Source organism: Acomys minous, assembly GCF_964271855.1.
Source record: "Acomys minous genome assembly, chromosome: 18".
In the NCBI taxonomy this organism is placed as follows: domain Eukaryota; kingdom Metazoa; phylum Chordata; class Mammalia; order Rodentia; family Muridae; genus Acomys; species Acomys minous.
In genome coordinates, this window is record NC_140501.1 from 40,425,653 (window position 1) to 40,453,532 (window position 27,880).

The 27,880-nt window shown below is 41.9% G+C and overlaps 2 protein-coding genes across 3 annotated transcripts; one reads left to right on the top strand and one right to left on the bottom strand.

Moving 5' to 3' along the window:
• Positions 1-90: 90 nt before the first annotated feature.
• WBP4 (WW domain binding protein 4) lies at positions 91-22,810 on the top strand. Of its 2 annotated transcripts, XM_084767950.1 has the most exons (10): positions 91-231; positions 705-777; positions 3,702-3,764; positions 3,850-3,973; positions 10,107-10,280; positions 11,085-11,131; positions 11,724-11,799; positions 14,464-14,654; positions 16,352-16,518; positions 22,471-22,810. In XM_084767950.1, coding segments are annotated over exons 1-10 (1,125 nt in total). In that variant the 5' UTR covers positions 91-229; the 3' UTR covers positions 22,679-22,810. The 2 variants fall into 2 exon arrangements, with proteins under 2 accessions (XP_084624076.1, XP_084624077.1); XM_084767951.1 differs by lacking the exon at positions 91-231 and having other exon boundaries at positions 765-791.
• A 3,602-nt stretch (positions 22,811-26,412) lies between these two features.
• Positions 26,413-27,880, bottom strand: LOC311589485 (kelch repeat and BTB domain-containing protein 7-like). The gene has a single exon (XM_084767957.1). The coding sequence runs from the start codon at positions 27,408-27,410 to the stop codon at positions 26,640-26,642; it is 771 nt and encodes a 256-aa protein (XP_084624083.1). The 5' UTR covers positions 27,411-27,880; the 3' UTR covers positions 26,413-26,639.

Below are 27,880 nucleotides of genomic sequence, written 5' to 3' on the forward strand. Positions count from 1 at the left end.
ACCTCAACCCCTTTATACCGACCCCACCTCTCGGGCGCCGCGAGTACCGCCCCGTGGGGGGAGGGGACGAGGCGGCGACACAGCGCGCGCGGATTGGGCCGGCGCGGCTGCCGTAGCCGGGCCGCGGGACGCCGGGTCCGGGACCGCCGAGGCCCGGAGAGCTTGATTTTCGCAGCCGGCCGACAGCAGTGAACCGGATCGCGGGCTTACGCGCACAACCGGCGCGGTCATGTGAGTGGGGCCGTGTCGGGCCTGCGCCCGCGACCGCCTCCTCAGCCCGTCCCTCCGCTCCCCCCGGGACCGCTCGACCTGCTGAGCGGGTTCTCGGGGAGACGCGGCCGCCCTTTGGGCAGGAGCCGGGGACTCGGGTGCCGCCCCTTGCCTGCTGGCTCGGGAGACCCGGGGCGCTGCCGCCGCCGAGGTCTTCTTGGGGTCTTTCCGACCTTGTGCCCCAGAATAAGTGAATTAGCTAAGAAGGGGACGGGGAAGGAAAACACTTCCCTTTGAGACTCGCTTTCATCTCTGTGGCATTAATGAGGAGAAGCCAGAGATCACCTTATAGAAAGCAGTTTTGCATGGGACGCAGCTTCACATAACTGCTTTGCTAAGACAGAAGCCAGAACCTTACAATCCAAATTTTAACAAGCATAACAGTTTCTCTTTCGATTTTTGCATAAACTTAAGAGTTGTTTTTCCTTTTTCAGGGCCGACTACTGGAAGTCGCAACCAAAGAAATTCTGTGATTACTGCAAGTGCTGGATAGCAGACAATAGGCCTGTATGAAATCTCAAGTAAAATATTCATGTGACGTGTTGCCTTTTAGTCAGAGCAGAGTTTACAAACCACTTTCATGTAGAGTGCTCTTTATCCTTCAAAACCTAACAAGATTTCTTTTGATTCCCTGTGCGAAAGCGACAGGCCTTCTTTTCATCAATCTAACTTTGATTTTTAAAGGCCAAGTTATTTCTGTGGCCTTTGAGGAAATGGACAGTGAGTGGATAATCTCATCCATGTGTATCGAATGCCTACCCCTTAAGAAGAATATTGAACTTTTTCCTGTTTTCCAGAGAAAGGAGAAAAATCATTATTATTTCTCATGAAATACAGATAGCAACTGTAAAACACAGTAGCTTATAGCCTAGGTCCAACTTTTTTACGGGGGTTGGGAGTTGTTTTTTTGAGACATGGTTTTCTGGAAAGCTTTGGCTGTCCTGGAGCCCGCTCTGTAGACCAGGCTATCCTTCAATTCACAGATCCACCTGCCCCTACCTCCTGAGTGCTAGAATTAAAGGTGCCCAACTCTTAAATTGAACTTTTAAGGCATAAAGCAAAAAGTCAGCTGGCTTTTCTTCCTCTCAGGCATGTCATAATAATACAAACATACTATATTAAAAGCTGGGGAGGTGTGAGGATTGGAGAGATGGCGCCACAGTGAAGACCATCTGCAGCTTTCGCAGAGGTACAAAATTCCCAGCAGTTCAAAACTATCTGTAAGTGCAGTTCCAGGGTATCCAACAGCCTCTGTGCTCATGTGGTGCTTATGCACTCACACAGGCGCATACACCCACAAAATATTTTTTTTTTAAAACTTCATGGTTGGCCTGACAGTGGTAGTACACCCCTTTCATCTCACAGCCTGAGAGGCAGAGGCAGGTGGATCTCTGAGTTTGAGGCCTGCCTGGTCTACAGTTCCAGGACAGCCAGGGCTACACAGAAAAGCCCTGTCCTGAAAAAACAAACAAACAAACCAGCATTTTACATATACAATAACCTTTTGACTTGGCCAGACTGTTGTACACAGGAGAATGTCACCATTTCTTGTGCTGTGTTCCCTCATTAAACATCACTAAGTCACCGTTGGCTGTGAGGGTTACTCTTCTGTTTTGGCTCTGATGATAGTTGCTAAAGATTCTTTATATTTTATTTGGCTTAGGCTAATCCTTACCAAAACAATGAGGTTTTAAATAAACCACACAAATTAAAAAAAAGTATCTATCTATCCCTGGAGGTGCTTAGGCAGTAAAATGACTTATATGAGTTACTGAAAATAAATTAACCTTTCCAGAGGTCTGTCTGCATCTCCCTATATATCTAGTAATTTAGCTACTAAGGAAAAACACTATTCAGTTTTGAATGGTCCTTAAATACAGTGTTCTTTGTGTGGTTTAATCAGCTGTAAGTAACCCAGGATAGGAACAGTAAAGAGACTGCTTTGCAAACTCCAGCTTTAAAGAGGAACTCACAGGAGTTTATTAGAATTGCTTAGTTAATACATCATACAGGATTTGATTGACAAGACTTTCCTGGGATTTCTTATTTCTTACCAGCAGACATGTATAATTAGGGAGATTTTCCGGTTATCTAAGTAGATCACGGTGCTCACTCAGCCATCCTGGTCCTCAGCCGTCTAATCAGGGTTACTCTTCAAAAGTCACCGCCCCCTGCTTTTCCATGTCTGACCTCTCATTATTTCTGTGTGACTGTATCTTATTCTACCTTGTTTACAAGATAGCAGTTTTGTTTGTTTGTTTTTTAACTGAACAGTGTATCCTGCAGGTGTCTGCAAGTCAGTGCAGAGGGGCCTGTGGGAATGTATGCAGTTCACGTAGCCAGTCCCCAAGATAGGCTACAAGCGTGTTGCAACAACCAGTCCTGCAACGGATAACCTTGCTTATTACATCATTTTGCACAATATGAGGAATTTTTGGTGTGGGTGTATGTATATGTTGGTGTGGGTGTTTCGTGGTGTGCGAATGGGAGAGGACAGCTTCAGGGGTCTGTACTCATTTCATTGTTCAGGTCCTGGCTGGTTGAATCCAGCTGTCAGGCTGACGTCAGCACCGTTACCCACTGAGCCATCTTACCTGCCCACATGAGGAATTTGTTTAAATATCTATTTTTCTTAATGTTTTAAAGATGATGTTTCCGTGCCCCTCAGCTCCCCCCTCCCCCTTTGGTTTCTTTGTGTGGCCGTGGCTGTCCTGGAACTCACTCTGTAGACTAGGCTGGCTTCAAACTCATAGCAATCCACCTGCCTCTGCCTCCCCAGTGCTGGGATTACAGGCGTGCACCACCACGCCCGTCTTTTCTTTCTTTCCTTTTTTTTTTTTTTTTTTTAATGCCTCTTATACAGCAAAGCAAAATAATGACATTTTAGAGGCTTGGCCAGTTTTGGAAGTTGATGTTGAAAAGTAGCAGGTATTGTTGTTGGGGCTTTTGTTTGGTGGTGGTTTTGGTTTGGGGAGATGGGATTTTTGTTACTATCTTTTTGTTTGGAGAGGAGATGTCACATGACTAAGTAGCTGAAGCTGGCCTGGAACTTGAACTCTGGTTCCTCTTGCTTCAGTCTTCAAAGAGCTGGGGTTATAGGTGGATGCCCCTGCCCAGTTGTGACATATTTCTCATTTTGAAAGGCTTCATGTCTTAAGACCTTACTACATCCATATTCGCTGGGTTAGCAGGAGAGCGCTGTACATTTTCTCCCATTGGTGTGGCCGTCTGCTCATTTGAAGAAGCAGAGGACATCTAGTGGGAGAGCGCATATCCCCCTAGACCACCAGCATCATTTGATACGTGGGTCAACTTGCATTAAAAGAATCATTTCTTATGTTTTCTGCTATTATAATCTTCTGTATTCTGCCTGTAGTTACAATATTAGTTTACAGTGGATTTAATCATTGTTTCCCTTTTTCCTTTTCAAGAGTGTTGAATTTCATGAAAGAGGAAAGAATCACAAGGAAAATGTGGCCAAGAGGATCAGTGAGGTGATTTCTATTGGCTCTTTGTTCATTTTTCTCTGTACATGTTGCTCCCTTCTCTCACTTTGACCTTCATGTGTGTCTTACACAGATTAAACAGAAGAGCTTGGATAAGGCAAAGGAAGAAGAAAAGGCATCCAAGGAGTTTGCTGCAATGGAGGCAGCTGCCCTGAAGGCATACCAGGAGGATCTGAAAAGGCTTGGCTTAAAGTCAGGTACTTCACAGGCCGTGCTGAGTGGCCTTTTGTTGTTCCCATATAGGAGTTATATACTTGGAATATTCTAGTGCCCTTCTTATATATCATAGTCCTGTTTAGAATGTGGACTTAGAAGCGCTTTTGTGTTGTGCTGTTGCAGTTGTTTTGTTGTTGTTGAGGTAAAATCTCCTCATATATGTCGAGCAGGTCTTAAACTTGTGAGCCTCCATCTGGGCCTCTGAGTGCTGAGTTGAAAACCATGAGTCACCATGCCTGGCTTGTTCTGCTCTCTTACACTTACTTGTTTCCTGTGTATGTATGCTGCTGGATATGTGGAGTTCAGGAGACAGCCTGGAAGAGTCAGGGCTCTCTCTTCACCATATGGCTTCCAAGGACCCAACTCAGGCCATGAAGCTCAGTCAGTAGCACGGCCTTCATACTTCATACCCTGTGCCGTCTGCTGGCCTTGTTTGGCTTTTAATGCTTCATCTATTGATACTTGACTCATATCAACCATATTATCTTTATAGTTAGTTACATAGTTTAGCTCCTTTCTAACTGAGTAATTCATTTCCAAAACCTGAGGTTTCTTTTGTACTCATTGTTATAGGCACTACTCATAAGAAAACTTACATTACAATTAAATATTTTCAACATAGCCGAAACTTGTTGTATCTGTTATTGATTGGCTCCATAATGAAGGAGTTGCCTTTTATAGACAAATAATTGACTTTATCTTAAGCGGGCAGATTATTTTGAGGGTTTTAGTAAGGGGTGTTAGTGAACATTGCTATGTTGTTGAATTTAGGCTCTAAAGAAGTTTTTATGAGCTTTCATCCATGACAAATTGTTTTATTTACTTTTCTCGTGACAACATACCTGACAGAAATAGGCTACAGGATGAACTGTCAGCTGTGGGTCTCCATCTCAATCCACTGTACCTGGGACAGCACGGTGGTGGGTACTCGAAATGGAAGCTTACTCATTCGCACGTTGCAGACCAGAAGCAGAGAGAGCAGGCCAGAGCCAGGAGGTAGATAGAAACTTAGAGGATGGCCCATTGATGTACCTCCCCCAACCAGGCCCCACCTCCTAAGCTCCAAGGCCCTCAGCAGGCTGAGCTCCATGGCCCTACGTCCAGCATACGGGGATCTTGGTTGTAGATCCTGTGCAGTGGGTGAGGTGACCAGATGGTTTTGGTTTTGGTTTTGTGAACCAGGGACCTTATTGAGCTTACCTAGATAGCATGAATGGGTGACGCTAAAGAGCTGCATCACCACAGAGGCACACCTGTCACAGGTCCTTGAGGACCCTGCACCAGGGAGCCTCTTTTCAGTTAACCTTTCACTTCTTTACTTCAGCATCTCCCGAGATCACCTGTTGGGAGGGTGGCCAGAACATGATGGGATAATAGCTACATCCCAAGAGAGAAGGAGCAGGCTCTGTGCGCCTCCCCTCCCTCCTCCGTGGAATGTCAGTAGTTCCATTACCATCAGCGTATACTTGACCATCAGTGTATCATGTTGCTTGTTAATGGCATTGCCATGGCTTGATGGAGGTGTTCTCTATTCTAAGATAGTGGTGGGGTAATTGTGTTATACCAAGAGGGAAAAAGTCACAGTACAGCAACACCTCCATCTCCTGCCTCTTGCAGTCTTTCCACCTCTTCTTGAGGGAGATTTCCTGAGCCTTGGAAGAGGTGAGATGTGGAAGACCCCTTTACGAGCAGTGGGTTGTCATACTGTAACTGCAGTCACTTATTTTCAGTAATTTAACCAGTTATGACTCTGTCCATTAGTAACCATGGCCACTCTAAGCCGCTGCCTGCCACAACGGAGGAGGTCCACAGCAGTGGAACTGTTGCCAGTCTGAGTAGCACCTTCTGGTACAACAGAGGCCAGTGGGGAGGGGACTTGCTGCTCAGTCCACACCAGGTTTTTCAGCCTGAAATGATACGCTTTAGTCTCTAATAAAAAGAATTCCCTTTGGATGCAGAGAAAGCATTTGATAAAATCCAACACCCATTCATGTTTAAAGTTTTAGAGAGATCGGGAATACAAGGCACTTTCCTCAACATAATAAAGGCTATATAGGAAGCCAATAACCAAAATCAAAGTAAATGGTGAGATACTCAAGGAAATTCCTCTAAAATCAGGAACAAGGCAAGGCTGCCCACTCTCTCCATATCTCTTCAATATAGTACTCGAAGTTCTAGCCAGAGCAATAAGACAACATAAGGAGATCAAGGGTATTCAAATGGGAAAGGAGGAAGTCAAATTATCCCTATTTGCAGATGATATGATAGTCTACATAAGTGACCCTCAAAATTCCACCAGAGAACTCCTACAGCTGATAAACACCTTCAGCAAATTGGCTGGATACAAAATTAACTCAAAAAAGTCTGTAGCCTTCCTATACACAAATGATAAGCTTGCAGAGGAAGAAATTAGGAAAACTACACCCTTCACATTAGCCACAAGCAATATAAAGTACTTAGGAGTTACTCTTACTAAGCAAGTGAAGGACCTGTTTGAAAAAAATTTCATAACCCTAAAGAAAGAGATGGAAGATGACATGAGAAGATGGAAGGATCTACCTTGCTCATGGATAGGGAGAATTAACATAATAAAAATGGCCATCCTACCAAAAGCAATCTACAGATTCAATGCAATCCCTATCAAAATACCTACACAATTTTTTAAAGACATTGAAAGTTCAATTCTGAACTTCATATGGAAAAACAAAAAACCCAGAATAGCTAAAACAATCTTGTACAATAAAAGGTGCTCTGGAGGAGTCTCCATACCTGATCTCAAACTGTACTATAAAGCAATAGTAATTAAAACAGCATGGTACTGGCACAGCAACAGGCTGGTTGATCAGTGGAATTGAATGGAAGACCCAGATATGAATCCACACACATATGGTCATTTGATTTTTGACAAAGAAGCCAAATCCATTCGATGGAAAAGGGATAGCATCTTCAACAAACGGTGCTAGTCTAACTGGATGTCTATGTGTAAAAAAATGCAACTGGACCCATATTTGTCACCTTGTACAAAACTCAAATCCAAATGGATTAAAGACCTCAACATAAAACCAGAGACACTAAATCACTTAGAAGAAAAAATGAGAAAGAGCCTGGAACATATTGGCACAGGAGACAACTTCCTGAACAGAACACTAACAGCCCAGGCATTAATGTCAACAATTAATAAATGGGACCTCATGAGGCTGAGAAGCTTCTGTAAGGCAGGTGACACGGTAAAGAGAACAAAGCGACAGTCTACAGACTGGGAAAAGATCTTCACCAACCCCACATCTGACAAAGGTCTAATATCCAAAATATATAAAGAACTCAAGAAATTAAATACCACCAAACCAAATAACCCAATCGAGAAATGGGGCATGGAACTAAACAGAGAATTCTCAACAGAGGAATATCAAATGGCTGAGAAACACTTAAAGAAATGCTCAACCTCCTTAATCATCAGGGAAATGCAAATCAAAACAACTCTGAGATTCCATCTTACACCCATCAGGATGGCTAAGATCAAAAATTCAAGCAACACCACATGCTGGCGAGGATGTGAGGAGAGAGGAACACTCCTTCATTGCTGGTGGGATTGCAAACTAGTACAACCACTTTGGAAATCTATCTGGTGCTATCTCAGAAAAATGAAAATAGGGCTTCCTCAAGACCCAGCTATACCACTCCTTGGAATATACCCAGAAGATGCTCCAGCACCCAGCAAGAAAATTTGCTCAACCATGTTCATAGCAGCCTTATTCATAATAGCCAGAACATGGAAACAGCCTAAGTGTCCCTCAATAGAAGAATGGATAAAGAAACTGTGGTACATATACACTATGGAATACTATTCAGCTATTAAAAACAAGGAATTCCCGAAATTTGTGGATAAATGGATTGAGCTAGAAATGATCATAATGAGTGAGTTAACCCAGAAGCAGAAAGACTCAAATGGTATATACTCACTTATATCTGCATATTAGCCCAATGGGCATGTCCCACGAAAGCCTTCACTTACCAGGAAACTGCGACAGAGGAGAGGACATTCTAGTGGGACTCTAGATGAGAGAATCATGGGAGAAAGGCAAAGTAGAAGGACCCAGAGGGTCCTAGAAGCCTACAAGTAGAACATTATGATAGGCAGATTCGGGCACAGGGGTCCCGCTCAAACTAAGGCACCAGCCAAGGACAATACAGGCGGTAAACCTTAAGCCCCTACCCAGATCTAGCCAATGGACAGAACACTCGCCACAGTAGAGTGGAGAGTGGGATATTACTTTTTCACATACTCTGGTGCCTCACCTTTGACCATGTCCCCTGGACGGGGAGACCTGGTGGCACTCAGAGGAAGGACAGCAGGTTACCAAGAAGAGACTTGATACCCTATGATCATATAGAGGGGGAGGTAATCCCCCTCAGGAACAATCATAGGGGAGGGGAATAAGGGGAAATTGGGAGGGAGGGAAGAATGGGAGGATACAAGGGTTGGGATAACCATTGAGATGTAACAAGAATAAATTAATAAAGGAAGGAAAAAAAAGAATTCTTAATTATGGATTTAAGAAGAATATTGCTTTCATTAAATAAGAACAGTTGTCAGCTTATTATATTCTAAATATTAGTATTTAAGGAAGAAAGAGGCATGTGTTCCGAGAATCCATTTATATATTAGCAAATGAGAGTCTCACTGGTTAGTTCCAATAGCTGCAAACTCACTATGAGATGTCAAACCGCTTCCCAAGTTCTGGGATTACAGGCATGGACCACAACACCCAGCTGAAGATACAGAGCACTTTGAGAGGAAAAAGTAGATTGGTACGTTTCTGGAGAACTGTTCGTTGAAAACTTATCTTATTAATTTGATGGTCAATCAGACAGACAGATTCCATTTTGCTGTCCTTGGCTGTCCTGAAGGTCACTTGGTAGACCAGGCTGGCCTTGAAGCCTGCCTCTGCCTCCCAAGTGCTAGGACTAAAGGCATTGTGGCCTCATGCCCAGCTTGATTGTTCTGAAGAAGTGAGAAGCCTTTGTAACTTGGTGTTGACATGTCCCAGTGTTCTGACACCCCATTGCTGTTGTCATCAGCACTGGCCTTTGCTGATGTGGGCAGAATATCTGTTTTTACGTAGTTTCATGTAGGCCAGGCTCGCTGCGAACCCTTGTCACTGAAGTGGTCTACACATCTGAGCCTCCTAGCTTACCTCCTAAGTACTGGGAGGCGTGCATCATCACTCTGATTACTCCAGTAACAACAGTTACTCTCTGTTAAGTAACCCTGCTAGTAAAAGCACCAGGAGTCTTGAGATGGTTCTGTATGTTGAAGTTCTGTATCAATTATGTATGCTTGTTTCCAAATCAATTTTCCACCCCTGGATTCCTACCCACCCCCTCCTCAGCTACAGCACTCGAGGTGTAACCCAGGGCCTGTACATGGTAGGCAAGCACTCTGCTGCTGAGTTAAAGCCCCAGACCTGGACTTGTTTAAGGTGAATTTTAGAATAAGTTTTAGGTCGTTTCGTTTCTCTTGTTTTTGTTTTCTTGTTTGTGTGCTGAGATTAAATCCACAGCCTTGGACGTTCTTGGAAGGTGTACTGCACTGGGCCACACTCCCCAGACCCTACGATGACTTTTAATGTGTAGTAGAACTAAGTAATTCTTACTACTACTGTTTTTTTAGCTTTCCTTATATGTTCTTGCATGATTGTATCTTCTATGTTTTTTGTTCCCAAAAAGAATCTTGTCAAACTTTTGTTTAAACATTTTCAGGGGTTGGAGAGATGGCTGAGCCGTTAAGAGCAGTGTCTTCCAGAGGACTCAGGTTCAACGTCTAGCACCCACATGGCAGCTCACAACTGCCTGTAACTCCAAGATCTGAAACCCTCACACAGATTACATACATGCAAACCACCAGTGCACATAAAAAAAATTTTTTTTTAAAGATGAGTTTTTAAAAAGAAAATAAAAACCTTGTCTAGGCTGTTGTCAAACGCATAGTGTGCTGCCTCAGCCTCCTAAGTAGCTGGAATGACAGGCATGCATTGCTGTCCCGGCTCTGCTAGGCTTCTGACTGGTACAGCACTTAAAAGGGTAAAATTGCCTATCTTTATCTTTTTTTTCTAGACATTGCAGAGCCAAGTGTATCACCAGTGGTCAGCACTGTCCAGCCCATTCCCACATCAAATCAACAGAAAGAGAAGAAAACAAAGAAGAACAAGAAAGAAGCTTCAAAGGGTAGATGGGTAGAAGGCGTCACGGCCAACGGGCACTGCTACTATTACAATCTCATCACAGGAGGTGTGTGTGTTTTTGAAACCTAGAACCACTGAAAATAGGAAAACACAGCATTTTTGTCTTGAGGTTTTTATTTAATATTGAAATATGTTAAGCAATGAGCAACTGTAACTTCATTTTTACCACAAAGCTTAGAATATTGCATGCCCTTTGTGGTGATGCCCACCCTAATTCAGTATTCAGAAAGCTGAGGCAGGATTGCCATAGGTTAGAAACTAGATACCTGTCTCCATGCCTGACACCTGACTTCAGTGCCCAGAACCCACAAGGTAGGAGAGAACCGTCTTCCACAAGTTCCCCACCAGTCCATGCATATACACAAAAAATAAGTGTAATTCTTACATTTTTGAAACTTTCTCCTTCATATTAATGTTAAATACCAGTTTAGTAGATAATGGTGTTTTTCAGCAGGAATATTAAAAACATCATTTTTCCCCCTAGATAGGGTTTCTCTGTGTAGCCCTGGCTGTCCTGGACTCACTTTGTAGATCAGGCTAGCCTCGAACTCATAGTGATCCACCTGCTTCTGCCTCCCCAAGTGCTCGGATTAAAGATATGAGCCACTGTACCCAGCAGAAACATCTTTTTTATATTCCCGTAAAACTTAGTACATTTTTTAAAAATTTCTTGTAAATAAATTACTTATTTTATTCTCCAGGAATACATGTATGAATTTTCATTTTTCAATAATAAACTATTTTGAAGTGTTTTATAGAAAATGACTATCTTGTGGATTTTTACCTAATTAAATTTTGGGAACTTGTTTTATTTTAAAGCAAATTATTTTATAATGTATTTTGTTTTAAGCATCTCAGTGGGAGAAGCCGGAAGGATTTCAAGGGAACTTAAAAAAGGTAACTGTAGCATATTTATGTCTTTGCTTTATTCTTTCAACTGATTAGCTTCTGGGGTAGGTGAGTCAGGGGCCGGTGGCTGGTTTTATGGTGCTTGGGATTGATCTGAGGACTTTGTGAATGGCCAACGTTCTACCCCAAGCTACGCAGATTTCCAGACTGGCTGCTGTAGCTTTTTGTAGAATTCTGTTGAGCAAATTTATTTCCAAATAAGCAGTTCTCTCCAACCCCCAAACCTGGCTTCTTTCTTCCTATGATCCCTAGAATGCTGGATAGAGATGGAGCAGACACACACACACACACACACACACACACACACACACACACACCCTATTTAGGATAAATATTAGTTGGTTTGCAGTCATTTGTTGTTCACGTCTCTGCTCAACTGGACAGAATTCCTGCCTTTGAGAAGTGAGACAGTCTCTGAAAGTTGGTAGTGACTAGTGGAAACCAAACTGTTTGCCATGATGTTTATCACCACTCTTAACTCTCAAGTCCCAGCTAGAAAAGAAAAGATAGCCAAATTTGCCTTTGTTATTCAGTAGATAGTCATTGTCATTATTTTCAGTGTATCTTTTTCCCCTATTAGACAGCAGCAAAGGCCATTTGGGTAGAAGGTTTAAGTGAAGACGGTTACACCTATTATTACAATACAGAAACAGGAGGTGAGTGTTATCTTTGATTATTGTAACTTAAAGTTGTACCCATATGAGCAAATACATCATCTAAATGGAAAACTTTATTATAATAAATATTTCTATAGGAAATATATATATATATTTGGTAAGAGATACTTTAAAATTCTACTTACAATATGTTGTACAGTGCATCAATGTTATATCAATGTTATTCTTGTGTGTGTGTGTGTGTGTGTGTGTGTGTGTGTGTGTGTGTGTGTGTGTATGGCTATTTTGCCTGCATGAATTTATGCTCACCATGGGTGAGCCTGGTGCTGAGCCAGAAAAAGGCATTGGATTTCCTGAAACTAGAGTGATGGTTGGTTCTGAGTCATAATGTAGGAGCTAGACTTGAACCCAGGTCCTCTGTGAGAGCAACAGGAATTAACTGTTGAGCCTGTTTTCTATGTCCACTTAATGTTATTCTTGATAAATACAGCATTTGCCAAAACAACCAGCTGTTGGTTAACAGCTAGCTAGAGGAACTAGCTGTTGAGGAGCGATGGAAGAACAGAGGAGAAAAGAATTACTGCAACCCAGACATAAATTGTGGTACAAACTGAAAGGTCTTCCATCCCAGGAGAACTTTATTTTCTTCTGCTGTCTCCCACTGGGCCAACCCCAGTACTTTATTTAAAGTGAAATTCAGTTTTTTCATTACAGAATACACCATGATTTTCTCATCTTTTACAGTCAGTAGAGCCTTTAAAAATCAACATAGCAAGAAAACACTCTAACAAACAGTTCTGTATAACCTACAATAAAGCATACAGCAAAAACCAATCAATATCGAAGCAATGGTCAGCATGACCTGATTATTATTTCTTAAACAATACTCGGGGAAAGTTTAATCATAAATTTCCCTGGGCTAAAGCCATTGTGTTTACATGATTGTCATAGCAACATGGCTTGAAACTAAATGTCCTTAACACAGAAAAAGACTTACTTCCAGTTCCAAACTAACAGGCTAGGCTATATGCCTAGGGGTCCTCTTGTAAAATATCTGTAAAGCATGATGTTCCAAGCCCACCTTCTATTGCTTTCAAAGCAGATTCTAAAGAAATAAGTTTACTTTTCTATAGCTAACAATCTCTAACCAGTACTGTTATATCAAAGTCCTCATCTTTCTTTTCAAGCAGTCTCTGCCTGCCTGCACACAACAGTGAGAGCCAAGACTCTCTCACTGTCTCAAGCCTTTGCCCAGATGCCCTCTTTCAACATTCTCTGTGGGAAAATTTTTTCCAGTGTGAATTTTATTAGGGCTGAGAAATAGAGAGAACAGCAGTTTTAGGAGAAAAGGTAGACTTCAAAGTAGTTTTTAGGCAAAATTATACCTGGACCATACATAATATTTAAGGGCAGATGATCAGCTAGAAGTCTTTGGAACTTTGTCAAGCAAAGCCTCTACGACTTGTCCTCATGTCTGTGACACCTGGATTTCAGCTATTCTAAGTAATTTGTTTCTTCAAGCATACATTATATGTTAAAGTTTATATCCAACAAGATTGAAGAAAAGAAAGTACTGGGGTGGGGGAGTACAGAGGATATTAAAACTTGGTCATGTTCATGTTGATATTTATGACAGTGTACAAAGAAATAAGGTTGCCATTTGGGTAGTTTAAGTTCCTTCAGTGACATGCCCTCACGTTTCTTAGCAAGTACCACTGAACATCACTCCTTGTCAACCTACACACTCCTTTTTGTATGTTTCTAAATTCTTACTATTCAAAATCCTATATTACATCTTTTAGGAAGAAATAGCCTTTTAAACCTTCAAACAGATATGTTTACTGCCCAATGAAAGCAGTGTTTCTATATCATATAAGTAAAGTATTAGATCTTTAGAGAGATCATATAGCATATTAATATAATAGGATTTCAGAATTAATACAAGTCTAACTTCAGTGCATAACTTAACCGAGCTTGTAGTCATTCTTCAGAAAAAAGAACTGTGTTCTCAGGTTGGGAGGAGTTTAATCCTGATCAGGAATTAGTAGCCACTTTCTTGTTTGTTTGTTTCTTGTTAGTTAAGACAGGGTCTTACTTTGTAGCTAGCTAGTCTGAATTCACCATGTAGACTAGGCAGGCCTTGAACTCACAGAAATCCTCCTGCTTCTGTCTCCTAGTCTATTTCACTCTTATAATTGTTTGGTTGGGTAACAAAGTATATATTTTCTCTCCCTTTTATTAAACTAAAAATAGAGACAAGACAATTAGAAACAGTTTAGTTTCTCTAAAAGCACAGTGAACACTAGGTGGCAGTGGAGTTCAGCCAAATAAGATTCCTTTCATGTTTGTTGTATTCAGATCTTTATTGTATTGTGAAATCTCCAGAAAATCTTTGTGATACATTTTAGGACATATTTTGAAAAGTCAGTATCAGTATGTTTCTTGAAATTGTTTTCAGATAAACTAAAGATTTTTAAGACCACCACCCACTTCCCAAGTTCCTGCCCATTGGAGTTAGGATTTATGAGTTTAGTAAATGTAGATTGTCCTAAATTTTCTAAACAATTAAAGAATGAGAGGTTTTGAGCTGTTTTCATGATAAAATATAAAGATCACAGTGTTATTTGATAATTGTAAATGATAAAATGTTATATCACTGAGAAATAATAATAAGTAATGCAGTTATTAAAATGTCTTGAGCAGAGTCCAAATGGGAAAAGCCTGATGATTTCATTCCCCACACTGGTGAGGACCCTTCTGTTAAGGACAAGGAAAAGCCACCCGACTCCCTAGAAGAATCCAAGTCATCAGATTCTCACAGTGATTCTGATGGCGAGCAGAAGAAAGCAGGAGCGGCCTCTGCAGAAACGAAGAAGCTAGTAATCAAGTTTAAGGTAGGTTCTTGCTTTACTTTTCACAAGCGTTTGTCAGACTTATTTTTCATGGTTCCTGTTACTCCTCATCAACTCAAATCTGGAAGTAGTAAATAGAAAATCCAAAAACAGCAGTTCAGAGTTTTTAAATTATATGTCATGATAAAATCCTTTATTATAGTGTCTTGATGTAGTAGCTTGCCATTGACTACAGTAGTTAATCTCTTATGTACCTAATTTACTAAACTTAACATTACCGGGTGAGGGGGTTGATACAGTGTGGCTGTTTAAGGCATCTACTCATTGGAAACCTTGAAATGAATCCCTCAAAATAAGGGTGAAGTCAACTGTATTTTGGCATTTGGATAAATGATTGTAACATTTATCCTTGACAAAACAACACTAAAGCTTATTTTAGACCATCTAACCCCCCCCCTTTTTTTTAAAGATAGGGCCTCAATATGCAGCCCTGACCTTCTTGGGATTCATTATGTAAACCAAGTTTTCTTGGCCTTAAACTAATAGGAGATCTACCTGCCCCTGCCCCAGGCGTGCTGGTATTGAAGGCATGTACCATTCTCACACTAGGCCTTAAGCCTTGTAACTTTTAGAAGCTTTGTTAACATTCAGAAAGCTGTCTGGCCAGTGTGCATACGTAGACTAGAAATAGAAATGCTAAGAAATGGCAACTGCGAACAGTACTTTAAGTTTCAGTGTAGGTAAGCTAGCTTACAGGAATAACTGTAGGTGCTGAGCATTTTTGTTTTGTTTTGATTTGATTTGATTTTTCCGAGACAGGCTTTCTCTGTGTAGCCTTGGCTGTTCTGGACTAGCTTTGTAGACCAGGCTGACATTGAACTCACAGAGATCTGCCTGCCTCTGCTTCCCAGAGTACTGGATTACAGGTGTGCACCACCACACCTGACTGAGTTGTTTGTTTGTTTGTTGAAGTAAATATTCAAAGGACTAGTAGACCCAATACTTAGAATTGTTAAAAGTCTCTACTATAATTTTTGGAGGAGATAACTCTACAGATCCAAGTTCCAGACAGCCAATGGTTATATGCAACTATAGAAAATTTTCGGTTATGTGCAATAGAAAAATACAGCAAATATTTTTAAGATACTAGCAAAGGAAAGTTTAAAGTGATACTCTATGAATTTGAACTGTAAAAGAAGGATGTAAAGTCTAGGTGAGACCAACGAACTAACAGTAGTATTGGCAATGATCATCTAGAATCAGATGAGCAGTATAGTACAAGCAAAGGAGTCAAAAAGCCAAAGGAAGGGCTGGAGAGATGGCTCAGTGGTTAAGAGCACTGACTGTTCTTCCAGAGGTCCTGAGTTCAATTCCCAGCAACTACATGGTGGCTCACAACCATCTATAATGTGATCTGATGCCCTCTTCTGGCTTGCAGGGGTACATGCAGATACAACACTGTATACATAAATAAATAAATCTTTAAAAAAAAAGCCAAAGGAAATACAAACTGCATAATCAAAAGATGGGCTTTCTGTCTTAAAATGTCATAAGTGCAGCATTTCAGAATTCTGACTTAGTTTGAATAAAAACAACTGAAGATGTAAGGGTGGTTTTAAGACAAGTTCTCCAGCCCAGTCTGGCCTTGAACTCCTTATGTGGCTAACAGTTAAGAAATTTGGGGGCTGACTATAGCAGTTTTGTTTGAAGTGTGCTATTTACTGGCCTTTGCATTTCAGGAAAAAAATAAAGGTATTGAAAAAAGAACTGACCCAGAAATACAAAAAGAAAAAAGTACCCTAAAACAGAATTCATCAGATACAAATGAAGAAAAACCTAAAACTCTTAAGAAACCGACAAACCCTTATGGGGAATGGCAAGAGATTAAACAAGAAGCCGCATCTCAGTAAGTACCTGAGGTGTCATCTCCCTATCTGAGCACCTCGAAATACTACAGTCGGAATCTAGTGTGCTGTGCTCCTTAAAAATGTAGCTCTTTAATCCCAACACTTGGGAGGCAGAGGCAGGCTGACTGCTATGAGTTCGAGGCCAGCCTAGTCTACAGAGGGAGTCCAGGACAGCTAGGGCTATTACACAGAGAAACATTGTCTCAAAAACCCAAAAAGGGTAGCTCTTTTCTAATGAGCACATTCACACACTCATCATTTTTTATCAGCGAAATAAATACTTGGAGTAAATGCTCTCTAGGACGCTTTAGCTATTGCTCTCATTCTCAAAGTGTTTCTTTTTGACTGTAGGAGTAGATTTTGTTCTGGTGGGTTGGATGGGTTTACTTAAGTCTTGTGTAGTCTCAGGTTAGCCTTGAACTCCTGATCTGGCCCCACCTCATGGGTGCTAGTATTAATAGGTGCATACCACTATACCTGAGTCTACACTTCAAAGTTTTTAAGCTCTTATTTAAAGCAGCAGGAGAATTTGTGAACACGTAAGCGTAATTATGCTAAAGACATTACCTGATTTATGTTATTGGCTTAACTGCTCAAATAAGCTTTCCTTTTAGAGGCATTTATTTTACTACGTAAGTATATGTCACTCCCAGGCATGCATTTTAGTGTTTTATTAAACCTTTAAAGGAATCACTCAGGTGAAGGGAAGGCATGTGGGTAAAGCAGATGTTCTTTAAAACATGCTTTGTAGTGTAGGGGGATGCTTTTGTATGTACTTCTATAGTGAATTTTTTACTATTAAATTTCTTGTTTGAGGGCTGAAGAGATGACTCAGAGGTTAAGAACATTGCTTGTTCTTCCAAAGGTCCTGAGTTCAGTTCCCAGCAACCACATGGTGTGGCCCACAGCCATTTATAATGAGATCTGGTGCCCTGTTCTAGCATGCAGGCAAAACACTTAATAATAAATAAATCTTTTTTTTTTTTTTTTTTTTTGTTTTTGTTTTTCAAGACAGAGTTTCTCTGTGTAGCCTTGGCCATCCTGGACTCACTTTGTAGACCAGGTTGGCCTCAAACTCACAGCGATCCGCCTGCCTCTGCCTCCCAAGTGCTGGGATTAAAGGCGTGCGCTACCACACCCGGTTAATAAATAAATCTTTAAAAAATTTTTTCTTGCTTGAGGGTGGCAGTGCATCCCTGTAACACCAGCACTTGAGAGGCAGAGGCAAGATTTGCTTCCAAAGCTGGGCGTGGTGGCACACTGCTCTAATCCTAGCACTTGGGCGGCTGAGACAGGTGGATCTCTGTAAATCTGAGGCCGGCCTGGTCTATAAGCAAGTAGACTAGGACAGCAGGCTTACACAGCAGAAGCCTGTCTTAGGGGGAGAAAAGCATGGACTACAGAGTGAGATTCCTATTTCACAAAGCTAGCAAAACCAAAACTAAACCCTGCCCCCTGATGAAAAGGTTGTGCTTCTTTTGTAGTAAAGTAGTACTATTAGGCAGCTCTTCGTACCAGACTTTATTCCCCAGCTATGGCAAGGACATCGATGCCTATATGTGGAAGGTACTGAAGTAACAGACTACTGCATTCTCCTCAGTTCTTGCCACTTAAAACACAAAGATGGGTTTACACCCATTTATGAATTACTATAAGAACGGATTTGGGGGCCTGGAGAGATGGCTCAGTGGTTAAGAACACTGTCTGTTCTTCCAGAGGTCCTGAGTTCAATTCCTAGCAACCACACAGTGGCTCACAACCATCTATAAAGTGATCTGATGCCCTCTTCTGGCATGCAGATGTATATGCAGATAGAGCACATATATATATATATATATATATATATATATATATATATATATATATATATTAAGTAAATAAACTTTTAAAGAAAAGGATTTGAGAGTGGACAAAAGGACACATGATACATAAACAGGGAAAAGAGACTGGGAAGCGAGGTTACAACTGGAGGTTAGGGAGGAACAGGAGAGTAAAGAAGATGAGGGAAGAAAATCTACTAAAGCACACTTTGTTCAAAATGCTGTGATAATGTTCAATATCTTGTATGTTGATTTAACACTTTTTAATTAAAAAGTAGGAAGATTGTCCTATGTCAACATCTCTTTTTTCAAAATATCTTTCTAATGCTAATTAAATTTTATGCTAGCTAGGTATCTTATTATGTAATGGATTGTATCCAACTTCATAAGTAGATTAATGTAGTTTTTTTTTTTTTTTTGCAGCAAGGGTTGAGGTTTTTGTTGTTGTTTGGTTTGGGTTTTTTGTTTGCTTGTTTGTTTTGGTTTTTGATGACAAGGTTTCTCTGTGTAGTCTTGGCTTTCCTGGAACTCATTCCTGGAGCTAGAATGAATTAATTGTAAGTCATCCAACATAGTAGGGTACGTGTTTCCCTCCTGGCCCCAAGATCCCGGAATAATAACTCATGAGACTCAAAATATATATTTATAAATAACTAGGCCATATAGCTAGGCTCTTCCCTGACTAGCTCCTAACTAAAATAACCCATTTACTTTAATCCCAGCACTTGGGAGATAGGTAAATCTTTGTAAGTTCGAGGCCAACCTGGTTTACAGAGCGAGTTCCATCCAGGGCTACACAGAGAAAAACAAAATAAAAAAAATAATAGTAATAATCCATTTATGCTAATCTACGTTGTGCCATGTGGCTGGTTATCTCTGCTCGAGTACCATGTGTCTGCTCTCCTCACGTCTTCTCAGATGAGTGTCCTGTACTTGGCTGTATCCCAGAGACCTTTCTGCCTCCTGGGTGTCCCACCTTCTATTATACCCTTTCTTATAGCTATAGTTTTTTATTGACAGGTATTGCATCCATATAATACATAATATATTCCTTCACAATCCAACATCAACTCTTGGAATCAAACTTGCCCTCTGCAGGAGTAGCAAAGCTTTCTTAACAATCAAGACATCGCTCCAGACCTGTTTTGTCCCGGTCCATCCCCTCCCCACCACAGCCCCTGAACTCACTATATAGACCAGCCTCTGCCGGCCACCGTCTGAGTATGTGTCTGTGTGGAAGTATGTGCATGTGAGCGCTGTTAGCCAGGAGATAAAACCAATCTCAGGTCCTCTGCAGCTGCTGAGCCATCTCTCCAGATGCGGTCTCTGTGTGGCGTAAGCTAGCTTTGGCCTTGCTATGGAGACCACAGTGCCTTTCAACTCTTTATCTTCCTGAGTCCACAACTTAAGTGCTTGGTGTGACAAGTATGCGCTACCATACCTACATAAAATCTTTGAGTCGGGGTCTTGCTATGAGGCCCAACAGGGCTGGAATTCACAGTCCTCCCACGTCAGCGTACCTTGTGCTGGGAATGCATGGACTACACTGCTTACTCCAGAATTGAGGGGGGTTGGTTTTGTTTGGCTTTTGGTTTTCCAGGACAGGGTTTCTCTGTGTAGTCCTGGCTGTCCTGGACTTGCTTTGTAGACCAGGCTGCCTCAAACTTAGAGTGATCCGCCTACCTCTGCCTTCCAAGTCTTGGGATTAAAGGTGCACGCCACCACACCTGGCTCAGAATTAAATTTTTTAACTGTCATTATCACCTTGCAATCTTTGTATTGGTCCTTGCACTTTGGTTTCTTTTTCTTTTCTTTTGTTTTCTTTTTTTTTTTTTAACGATTCTAACAAATTGCCTATTTTTTAATTATTGAAATAATTTCCAGAAATCATCATACTCTAGGGACTACATTTTACTCAGGTTTCTCGGTACATGTCCATTTATTTACCTTTATGCAGGTCTGTGTGAAAAAAGAAAATGTATCCTATACTTGTGGATATATTATACTATGGCTAAGGTTACTGAATTTGAGAGTATAATTGATAGAATTCTTGCCCTTCATGCTAAGACCTTGGGTTCCATCATAAGTACTTTCAGAAGAACACCATTTAAGATCATTGAATAGTATATATTCACTAAGAGCTTAGTTCTGATAAACAGCATTAAAATCATGCTTTTCTCTAAGTTGTATCATTCTTGCTTTACTGTTCTGTGGTACAGTGTGACTTAAGTGCATGCAGTACTTTCAGGTGTGGCTGGACACTGTGCAGCTTCTGACCTGTATTTTCACCTCTTCCTTTCTCTTGAGCTGACTCCTCCTCAGACAAGCTCTATCCTGTAGTAAAGCTTTAGGTAGGCTAATGCACTTTGTAAAAGATACTTGATGAGGGCTCCTCCCAAGGGCCAGGTGTCAAGCCCTACGTGGCAGCTCACAGTCATTTGTAACTCCAGTTCTGGGGATGCCCCCTTCCAGCTTCCACAGGCACCACATACACATGTGTACAGACACCATACAGTGTAATTTATAAAATGGTGCTGGTTAACTTTATCATGGACCAGTTCTTACTCCCAAGCTCATCACTAGTAATTCTGAATGGACATGGCCTGAACTCAGTTGTTTCTGAAAGGAAAAGCTAATAATAAAACAAATGCTGATGCTAATACTGGAAAGAAGAGAACGGTGTTACAGATAAGCCAGTATTGCTATTCCAGCTGCCTCATGCAATATCTGGTGTACAGAAAACACAAGTATGGCTACTATAAAATAACAATAAAAGCTTTTATTTAAAGTTTCATTAAGTGGTTAGGAGTGCTCTTGGAGAGGACCTGATTTGGTCCCCAACACCCACATGTGGCTAATAACCAATCATAACTAGTTCCAGAAGATCTGACTCCTTCTTCTGGCCTCTGTGTCCCCCGCATGTGGGACACAGACTATACATACAGACAAAACATCCATTACACATAAAATAACTAAGGGGAGGGGGGCTCTGGGGAGGCATATTTTCAAAACAAACTAGATTCTTCACCTCTCCTCTCTGCTTTTCCCTGTTTGCTAGCTTTATTCTCTGTCTACTGAATCCCTCTCTAAAAAGGATTGTATTTGGTTCCCAGCAGGCTTTATCATCTCAGTCACTGAATATGATGATCTTTCTGCTCTATGTTCAGAAATTTCATGAGTGGAATTGATAGACTAACTTTTTCATAGACCAGTTCACTACCTAGAGCAGTGTTTCTCAACCTGAGGGTCACAACTCCTTTGGGAGGTTAAATGACCCTTTTGTGGGGGTTGCCTATAATCTTCAGAAAACACAGATATTTACAATAAGATTCGTAACAGTAACAAAATCACAATTTAGTAGCCACGAAAGTCATTTTATGGTTGCGGTCACCACAACATGAGGCAGTGTATTAAAGGGTCTCAGCATTAGAAAGGTTGAGGACCACTGCTCTAGAGGCTAGGGAACTGAGAGGCTCATGTTAAGCAGGTCATTTCTGGTCAGCCAGGTTGTTTATGACTCTCTATGTGGATAACTGAAGGGCTAGTTCTCAGAATAAAAATATGGTAGACAAATAGTTCATTGACTCTTCTACAGTAGGACATTAAGATTTCTTTCTTTTTTAAAAATCTTGATACGTAAACCTTCAGAATCTCTGTCAGTCCACGGCATTTGGTTTACACAACTTCTCTGTTACCTGTTTGTACTGCATATATGAGCAGAGCATGTATAATAAGATGCTGTGTCCTTTGTGCAGCAGAAATAGAACAGATGAGACTGTTCTAGCACATGTTCACCTGAGTCAGGGCTCAGTGTGTTGAGACTAACAGCAACAATTTAAATCCCCTAGAGCCAGGCAGTGCACACCTGACCCCGCCGGGGAGGGATGGAGGCCGCTCAGGAGCACAAAGTCATCCACAGTGACACTAGAGAGTAAGGATAGCCAGGACTACATGAGACTCTGTCTTTAAAAAGCCAAGACAGACACAACCTAGTGTTCCCAGTTGGCCAGCTTCTGCGTTCCCTCGGTGGTACCACCGAGAAGGCGCTCGTGTTGCTTGGTTGGCTGGGGCTCCTCTGCAAGCATTCCTCTTAATCTGTCAGGTAATGGTTTCGTTTTCTTCCTGTTGCAGGGAAGAGGTCGATTTGGAACTTCCGAGCACTGAAAGCGATTGTCTGTCTACTTCAGAAACTGCTGCTGGGGAAATCAAAGTGGTATTTAAAGAGAAAACAGTCTCTTCTCTGGGAGTTGCAGCAGATGGAGTGGCCCCTGTCTTTAAAAAGAGAAGACTTGAGAATGGAAAATCTCGGAACTTAAGACAGCGAGGCAACGATGAGTGACTAAAGCCTTGGGCAGAGGAGATGTGCCCTTTCCAAGCGTCTCTGTGTTTTGAGTACCACAGTGCTGCAGTTCACATTTATGCTAAATGTATTTTATGTGACTCAAAATAAATCTTTTTCATGTGAAATTTATTTTTGTTCCTTAAATGGAAGCCTACACATTGCATTGTAATACAGTGTATTATGTTCAATGTCTAAAATTGCTAATTATATAATTTAAGATGCTATGTATCTGTTATTTAAAACATAGGGAAGACCCTTGCTCTGTTCTCATATAAGCATATTTATTCTGCATTGAAAATGCATTCTTTATGTATATTGAAATTAACCTGTTACCTAAGAAGTGTCAGACACAGAAGGGCACAGGCCTGTGACAGTTTGGTTTTGATGGTCTGTAGAAAAGTATGCAGAGCAACTTGTCTTACTCAATCGAAGGCCAGAAGCAGGAGCCACTTGGGTACTAAAATGCAGTGACAGCTGGACCTGGGGTGGAAACCTGTGCTTGCCTCAGGTCAGCTGTAGCCGCACCATGTCCAGAAGCCTTGAGGCACTAGAGAGAGAAGCGCAGCCTCTGCTTGTTCACAATGTGGCATGGTCCTTTCCCAGGCAGGCATCCTTTTTATAGCCCTGGATCAACTGCAAGTTTTATCTCAGGTAATGTCAACAAAAGGCTTGAACTAAAATACGTTTCACTGTCCATTGTTCACTGTCTACTTTCCTGTTTTCTGGCTACATTTCTTAGGTAGAAATTTCATATTGTATTTGAAGTGCTTTAATTTAGAAAATCTATTAATTCTAGAGTGCTTTTCTAACCCTGCTTGCTCCCAAATAATTGAGACATAGACCTATTGATTATTTAAACAGCTTTAAGCACAATAACTGGGCAGGTACAATTTATAAATTACTTGCCAATGTTCATCTGGTCTGGGTACAGTCTGCTCCATCAGGCCACGTCCTTTCTCTCCTCTTCCTCCTCTTCCCCTCTTTCTGCCTCGTCCCTGCTTAGGACCCCAAGCTAGGGAACTGAAGTCCTGCCTAACCTCTCTTCTCCCCAGTTACAGGCTGTCCAGCCTTTATTAACCAATCAGAGATAATTGGAGAGCAAAGTTTACACAGCATTGTTCAGTGTACATGAGCATGCAGTCATCTGGACTGCAGCCAGATCTTGGGGCCCAAAATTTAGCATTGAATACACAGTACTAGACCAACCCCCAACAGTACTTCCCTTTATTACTTTCGCATATTTTTATATTTTTCATAAGTTGTACAGTATGTGCATTTTGGTAGCAAATATGTCTTTTTACAATTTTTAGTGTACATGTAAGAATAGCTTATTAAAAACCATAAATTAAATATTGGGGTCCTTGTTCTAATATGGATCAAAGTTGCCTTATTGGTAAAATAATACTTGAAAGTTAGTCTTTGCAGTTACTCAGGCCTAACTTTGCATTTTGAGGCATTTTTACTCTCTGCCTCAGGCTAACCTCAAGTCCAGATCCTCTGGCCTAAGAGGACTTGAGGGTACTGGGATACATGGGTAGTATTTTATCACACTTTACTGCTTGCTGGTTAAGCTTTTAGTCTTTGGGGTGGCCAAGAGTTTGAGTCAGGCTCTCTCTGGCTGCCTTCAAACTTCCCAGTTACCCTCCTGACTTAAAACCTTAGTGCTGGGATTGCTGGAGCACCAACACACCTCCACTGGTTTACTGGGATTTTGGTTTTGGTTAGTTGGTTTGGTTTGGTTTGATTGGGGGTGTTGCTTGGTTGGGGGTTGGTTTGGGGTTTTGTTGTTTTGTTTGAGACCCTCATGTCTGCCAGGCTAACCTGGAATAACTCCCTCCCTGGGCAGCTTGCCTGAAGATGACCTTGACCTTCTGATCCTCCTGTTTTCCATTTCCCCAGAGCTGGGATTACAGCTGTACGCTACCCATTCTGGTTTATGTGGTGCTAGATTGTGTTGAGGAAGCACCAACTGAGCTATATTCTATCTGTTTCTAAAGTTTTGATGGGTTGGGCTGGAGAGATGGCTTGGTGGTGTTTAAGAGCACTGTCTGCTCTTCCAGAGGTCCTGAGTTCAATTCTCAGCAACCACATGGTGGCTCACAACCATCTATACAGGCATCTGATGCCCTCTTCTGGCCTGCAGGCGCACATGCAGACAGAGCACTCACACACATCTTTTCAAAAGTTTGATAGGTCATCTGTCATGTAGCTGAGGAATACATATTAGTCCTTGACTCTTCTCAGTTGGAAAATAATAGAAGTAGAATGAATGCTTTTATACTTTATCTATATTTAACTCCTATAAAATACAATATTGATGACATTAGCTAAATCTTTGTTTTTTGTTTTTCGGAGACATAGTTTCATTATGAATTCCTGTCAGGCCTGGAACTCTAAGTAGACCTGGCTGGTGCTTATAGCAACCTTACCTACCCCTGCCTCCCAAGTGTTAACACTAAAGGCATTTACCACCAGGCCTGGTCCCCAGGTTTGTTTTGAGTAGTGGAATTAGTGTAATTTATAATGTACTTGGGACAATGCCTGTCAGATAGTAGCTCAAACTCACATATTACTAATACTTAGAATATATACTTAAAGTAAAAATAGCAACAACAAAAGAAAATCCAGCTTGTAAATGAACTTAATTTTGGAATAAAATATGTGTATTTGCAAAAATGACTAATTTTCATCTAAGAGGCTATTCAAATATTGTTCTCAGTGACCTGTAATACTTTTAAAAAGTAAGTTGCTACCTTTTTGTATTTTTTTGTCTCAACCTGATGGTACTGTTTCACTGAGTCATAAGAACAATCCTTTTTTCACTGGATATAATTGTGTACATTTTTTTCTTCTGGTTTTTTGAGACGGGTTTTCTCTGTGTAGCCTTGGCTGACCTGACCAGGTTGGCCTCAAACTCAGAGATCTGCCTGCCTCTGCCTTCTGAGTGCTGGGATTATATTGTCTTGTCACGAAAAGTTATGTGATTCCTAAAATATTTTTGGTGTCCATTTTGGGATTCTCCAGCAAGCAGTAATGTCTACAGGATTTTTGTTTCTTGTTTATTGAGACAGGGTAATCTGGAACTCCTGCGCTGGGATGATTTCCTTGCCTTAGTTTCCCAAGTGTTTGGGACAATCAATGTGTGTCACAACTCCCAGTAAGGAAACAATACTATATTTACTATTTTGTAAAGTAATTCTGTTTTTTTTTTAAGGTAAATTGCATAGTTTTTTAGATCAATTAAATTAACTGTGAAATCAAATGCCTACAAAGAACTCTGAAATTTATTATTTGTTTATTTATTTTTATTTTTTGGTTTTTCAAGACTGGGTTTCTCTGTGTAGCCTTGGCTGTCCTAGACTCGCTTTGTAGACCAAGCTGGCCTCGAACTCACAGCAACCCGCCTGCCTCTGCCTCCCGAGTGCTGGGATTAAAGGTGTGTACCACCACCCAGCTTAACTCTGGAATTTAAAGCTGTTTAAAGCTGAAATTTAGAGCTCTTTTCTGTTGCATAAAAATGTTCTGCTGGACTTTTGTTTGGGGGGGACAAAGTATTGTTTTGTATCCTGGACTGTTTTCAAATTTGAGATCTTCTTGTCCTCACCTTCCAGAGTACTCCAATTATAGGCATATGCTATTATAGTCAGCTTTTCCTTCTTTCTTTCTTTCTTTCTTTCTTTCTTTCTTTCTTTTTTTTTTAAGGATACAAAATATTTTTAATTATAAGCCTGAAAATATTTATTTGGTTTCTCCAGACAGGGTTTCTCTGTGTAGCCTTAGCTGTCCTAGACTCACTTTGTAGACCAGGCCTCGAACTCACAGAGATCAGCCTGCCTCTGCCTCCCTGCATGCTAGAATTAGAGGGGTGCGCCGCCCAGCTGTGCCCCTGTATTTTCAATTCTTAATTCTGTGCCAGCAGAGAGTGCTGTCAGGCTTTTAGTATAATTTCTATGGCCCATTACCAGGTTTCTATTTGTAAATGCGTGTCCTTCCTCGCCTGCCATCTCTTACGGCAACCCATTAAGAGACAGATCCAGGGTTGCCTTGCTGCTGATTGGTTCAGACTGGAACGTGGCCTTTTGTGTAATAAAGAGCTTGTGGCCCAGAGCTGGGGCAGGAGGGACGCGGCAGGACTTGCAGGCAGAGATGAGAGAAATGGGGGATGCAGACGGAATGTGAGAGGGGGACAGAACGGAAGTGGAAAGCGGGCGGTGCAGTTGGTCAGGTCAAGGCGGCGAGCCAGGAAGGAAGCGCAGGCTTCGCGCACGTACTCCAGCTGGAGCATATCTGAGGCCGCGTACAGCCGCTGCACGTTGGCCTCGCTCAGGGACACGCGGCCGGTGTAGCAGTAGTCCACCAGCACCTCGAAGGACTCGGCGTCCACGTCGTGGATGGTCACGCTGGCCTGCTGGCTCTCGTACATGCCGCCCGTGAACATGCTCTTGAAGTAGGGGCACGCCGCGGCCAGCACGTTGCGGTTGCACGAGAAGAGGCGGCCCGTGCCAGGCCCGCTGCCAGGCGTCACCACCTCGATGGTCACGTCGCACAGCAGCCGCGCGTCGTAGAAAGACTTGAGCTGCGCCAGGAGGGCTGCAGAGTGGGCCGCGTCCTTCAGTTCCTCCGGGCCCGTGAAAAAGGCCGACACCGAGGGCTTGGAAATCCTCTTGGGCCGCCTGCCGCGGGGGCTGGCGAGGCGGCGGGAGCGCGGGGCGTCTTCCCAGGACTGCATGGTGGAGATGGCGGCGGGGCGGCGAGATGCTGGGCTCCTCCTCACGCCTCCCTCGGCGACACAGCGGCGGCGTCCCAGAACCGACTGAAGCAGGGGTCTATTTACTTAACTCAGCCTCACGCCTCGGTGCCGCCCACCCTTCTGTGGCGTAGCCCGCGGGCAGCCTCCTCACACCTGCGAGGGATCCACTGGCAAAGCTGTCACCAAACAGAAGGGAGTAATCACAGGTTGCTTTTCGCGCCTCGAGGTATGATGGGAGTTTTCAGGTTCTGCGGCTGCTCTGAATGTTGGGAGTTGTAGTTCATCTTAATGTCTCAAGCTTTTCCGGGTTTTTTTGTTTTGTTTTGTTTTGTTTTGTTTTGTTTTTGTTTTTTGTTTTTTCATTGTTTTCAGGCTGTACTAAAAAACGCCAGTTCTCTTGAGATTTACTTTAGGATTTAGAACTTGTTGTCCTGAATCCTTACAAATCT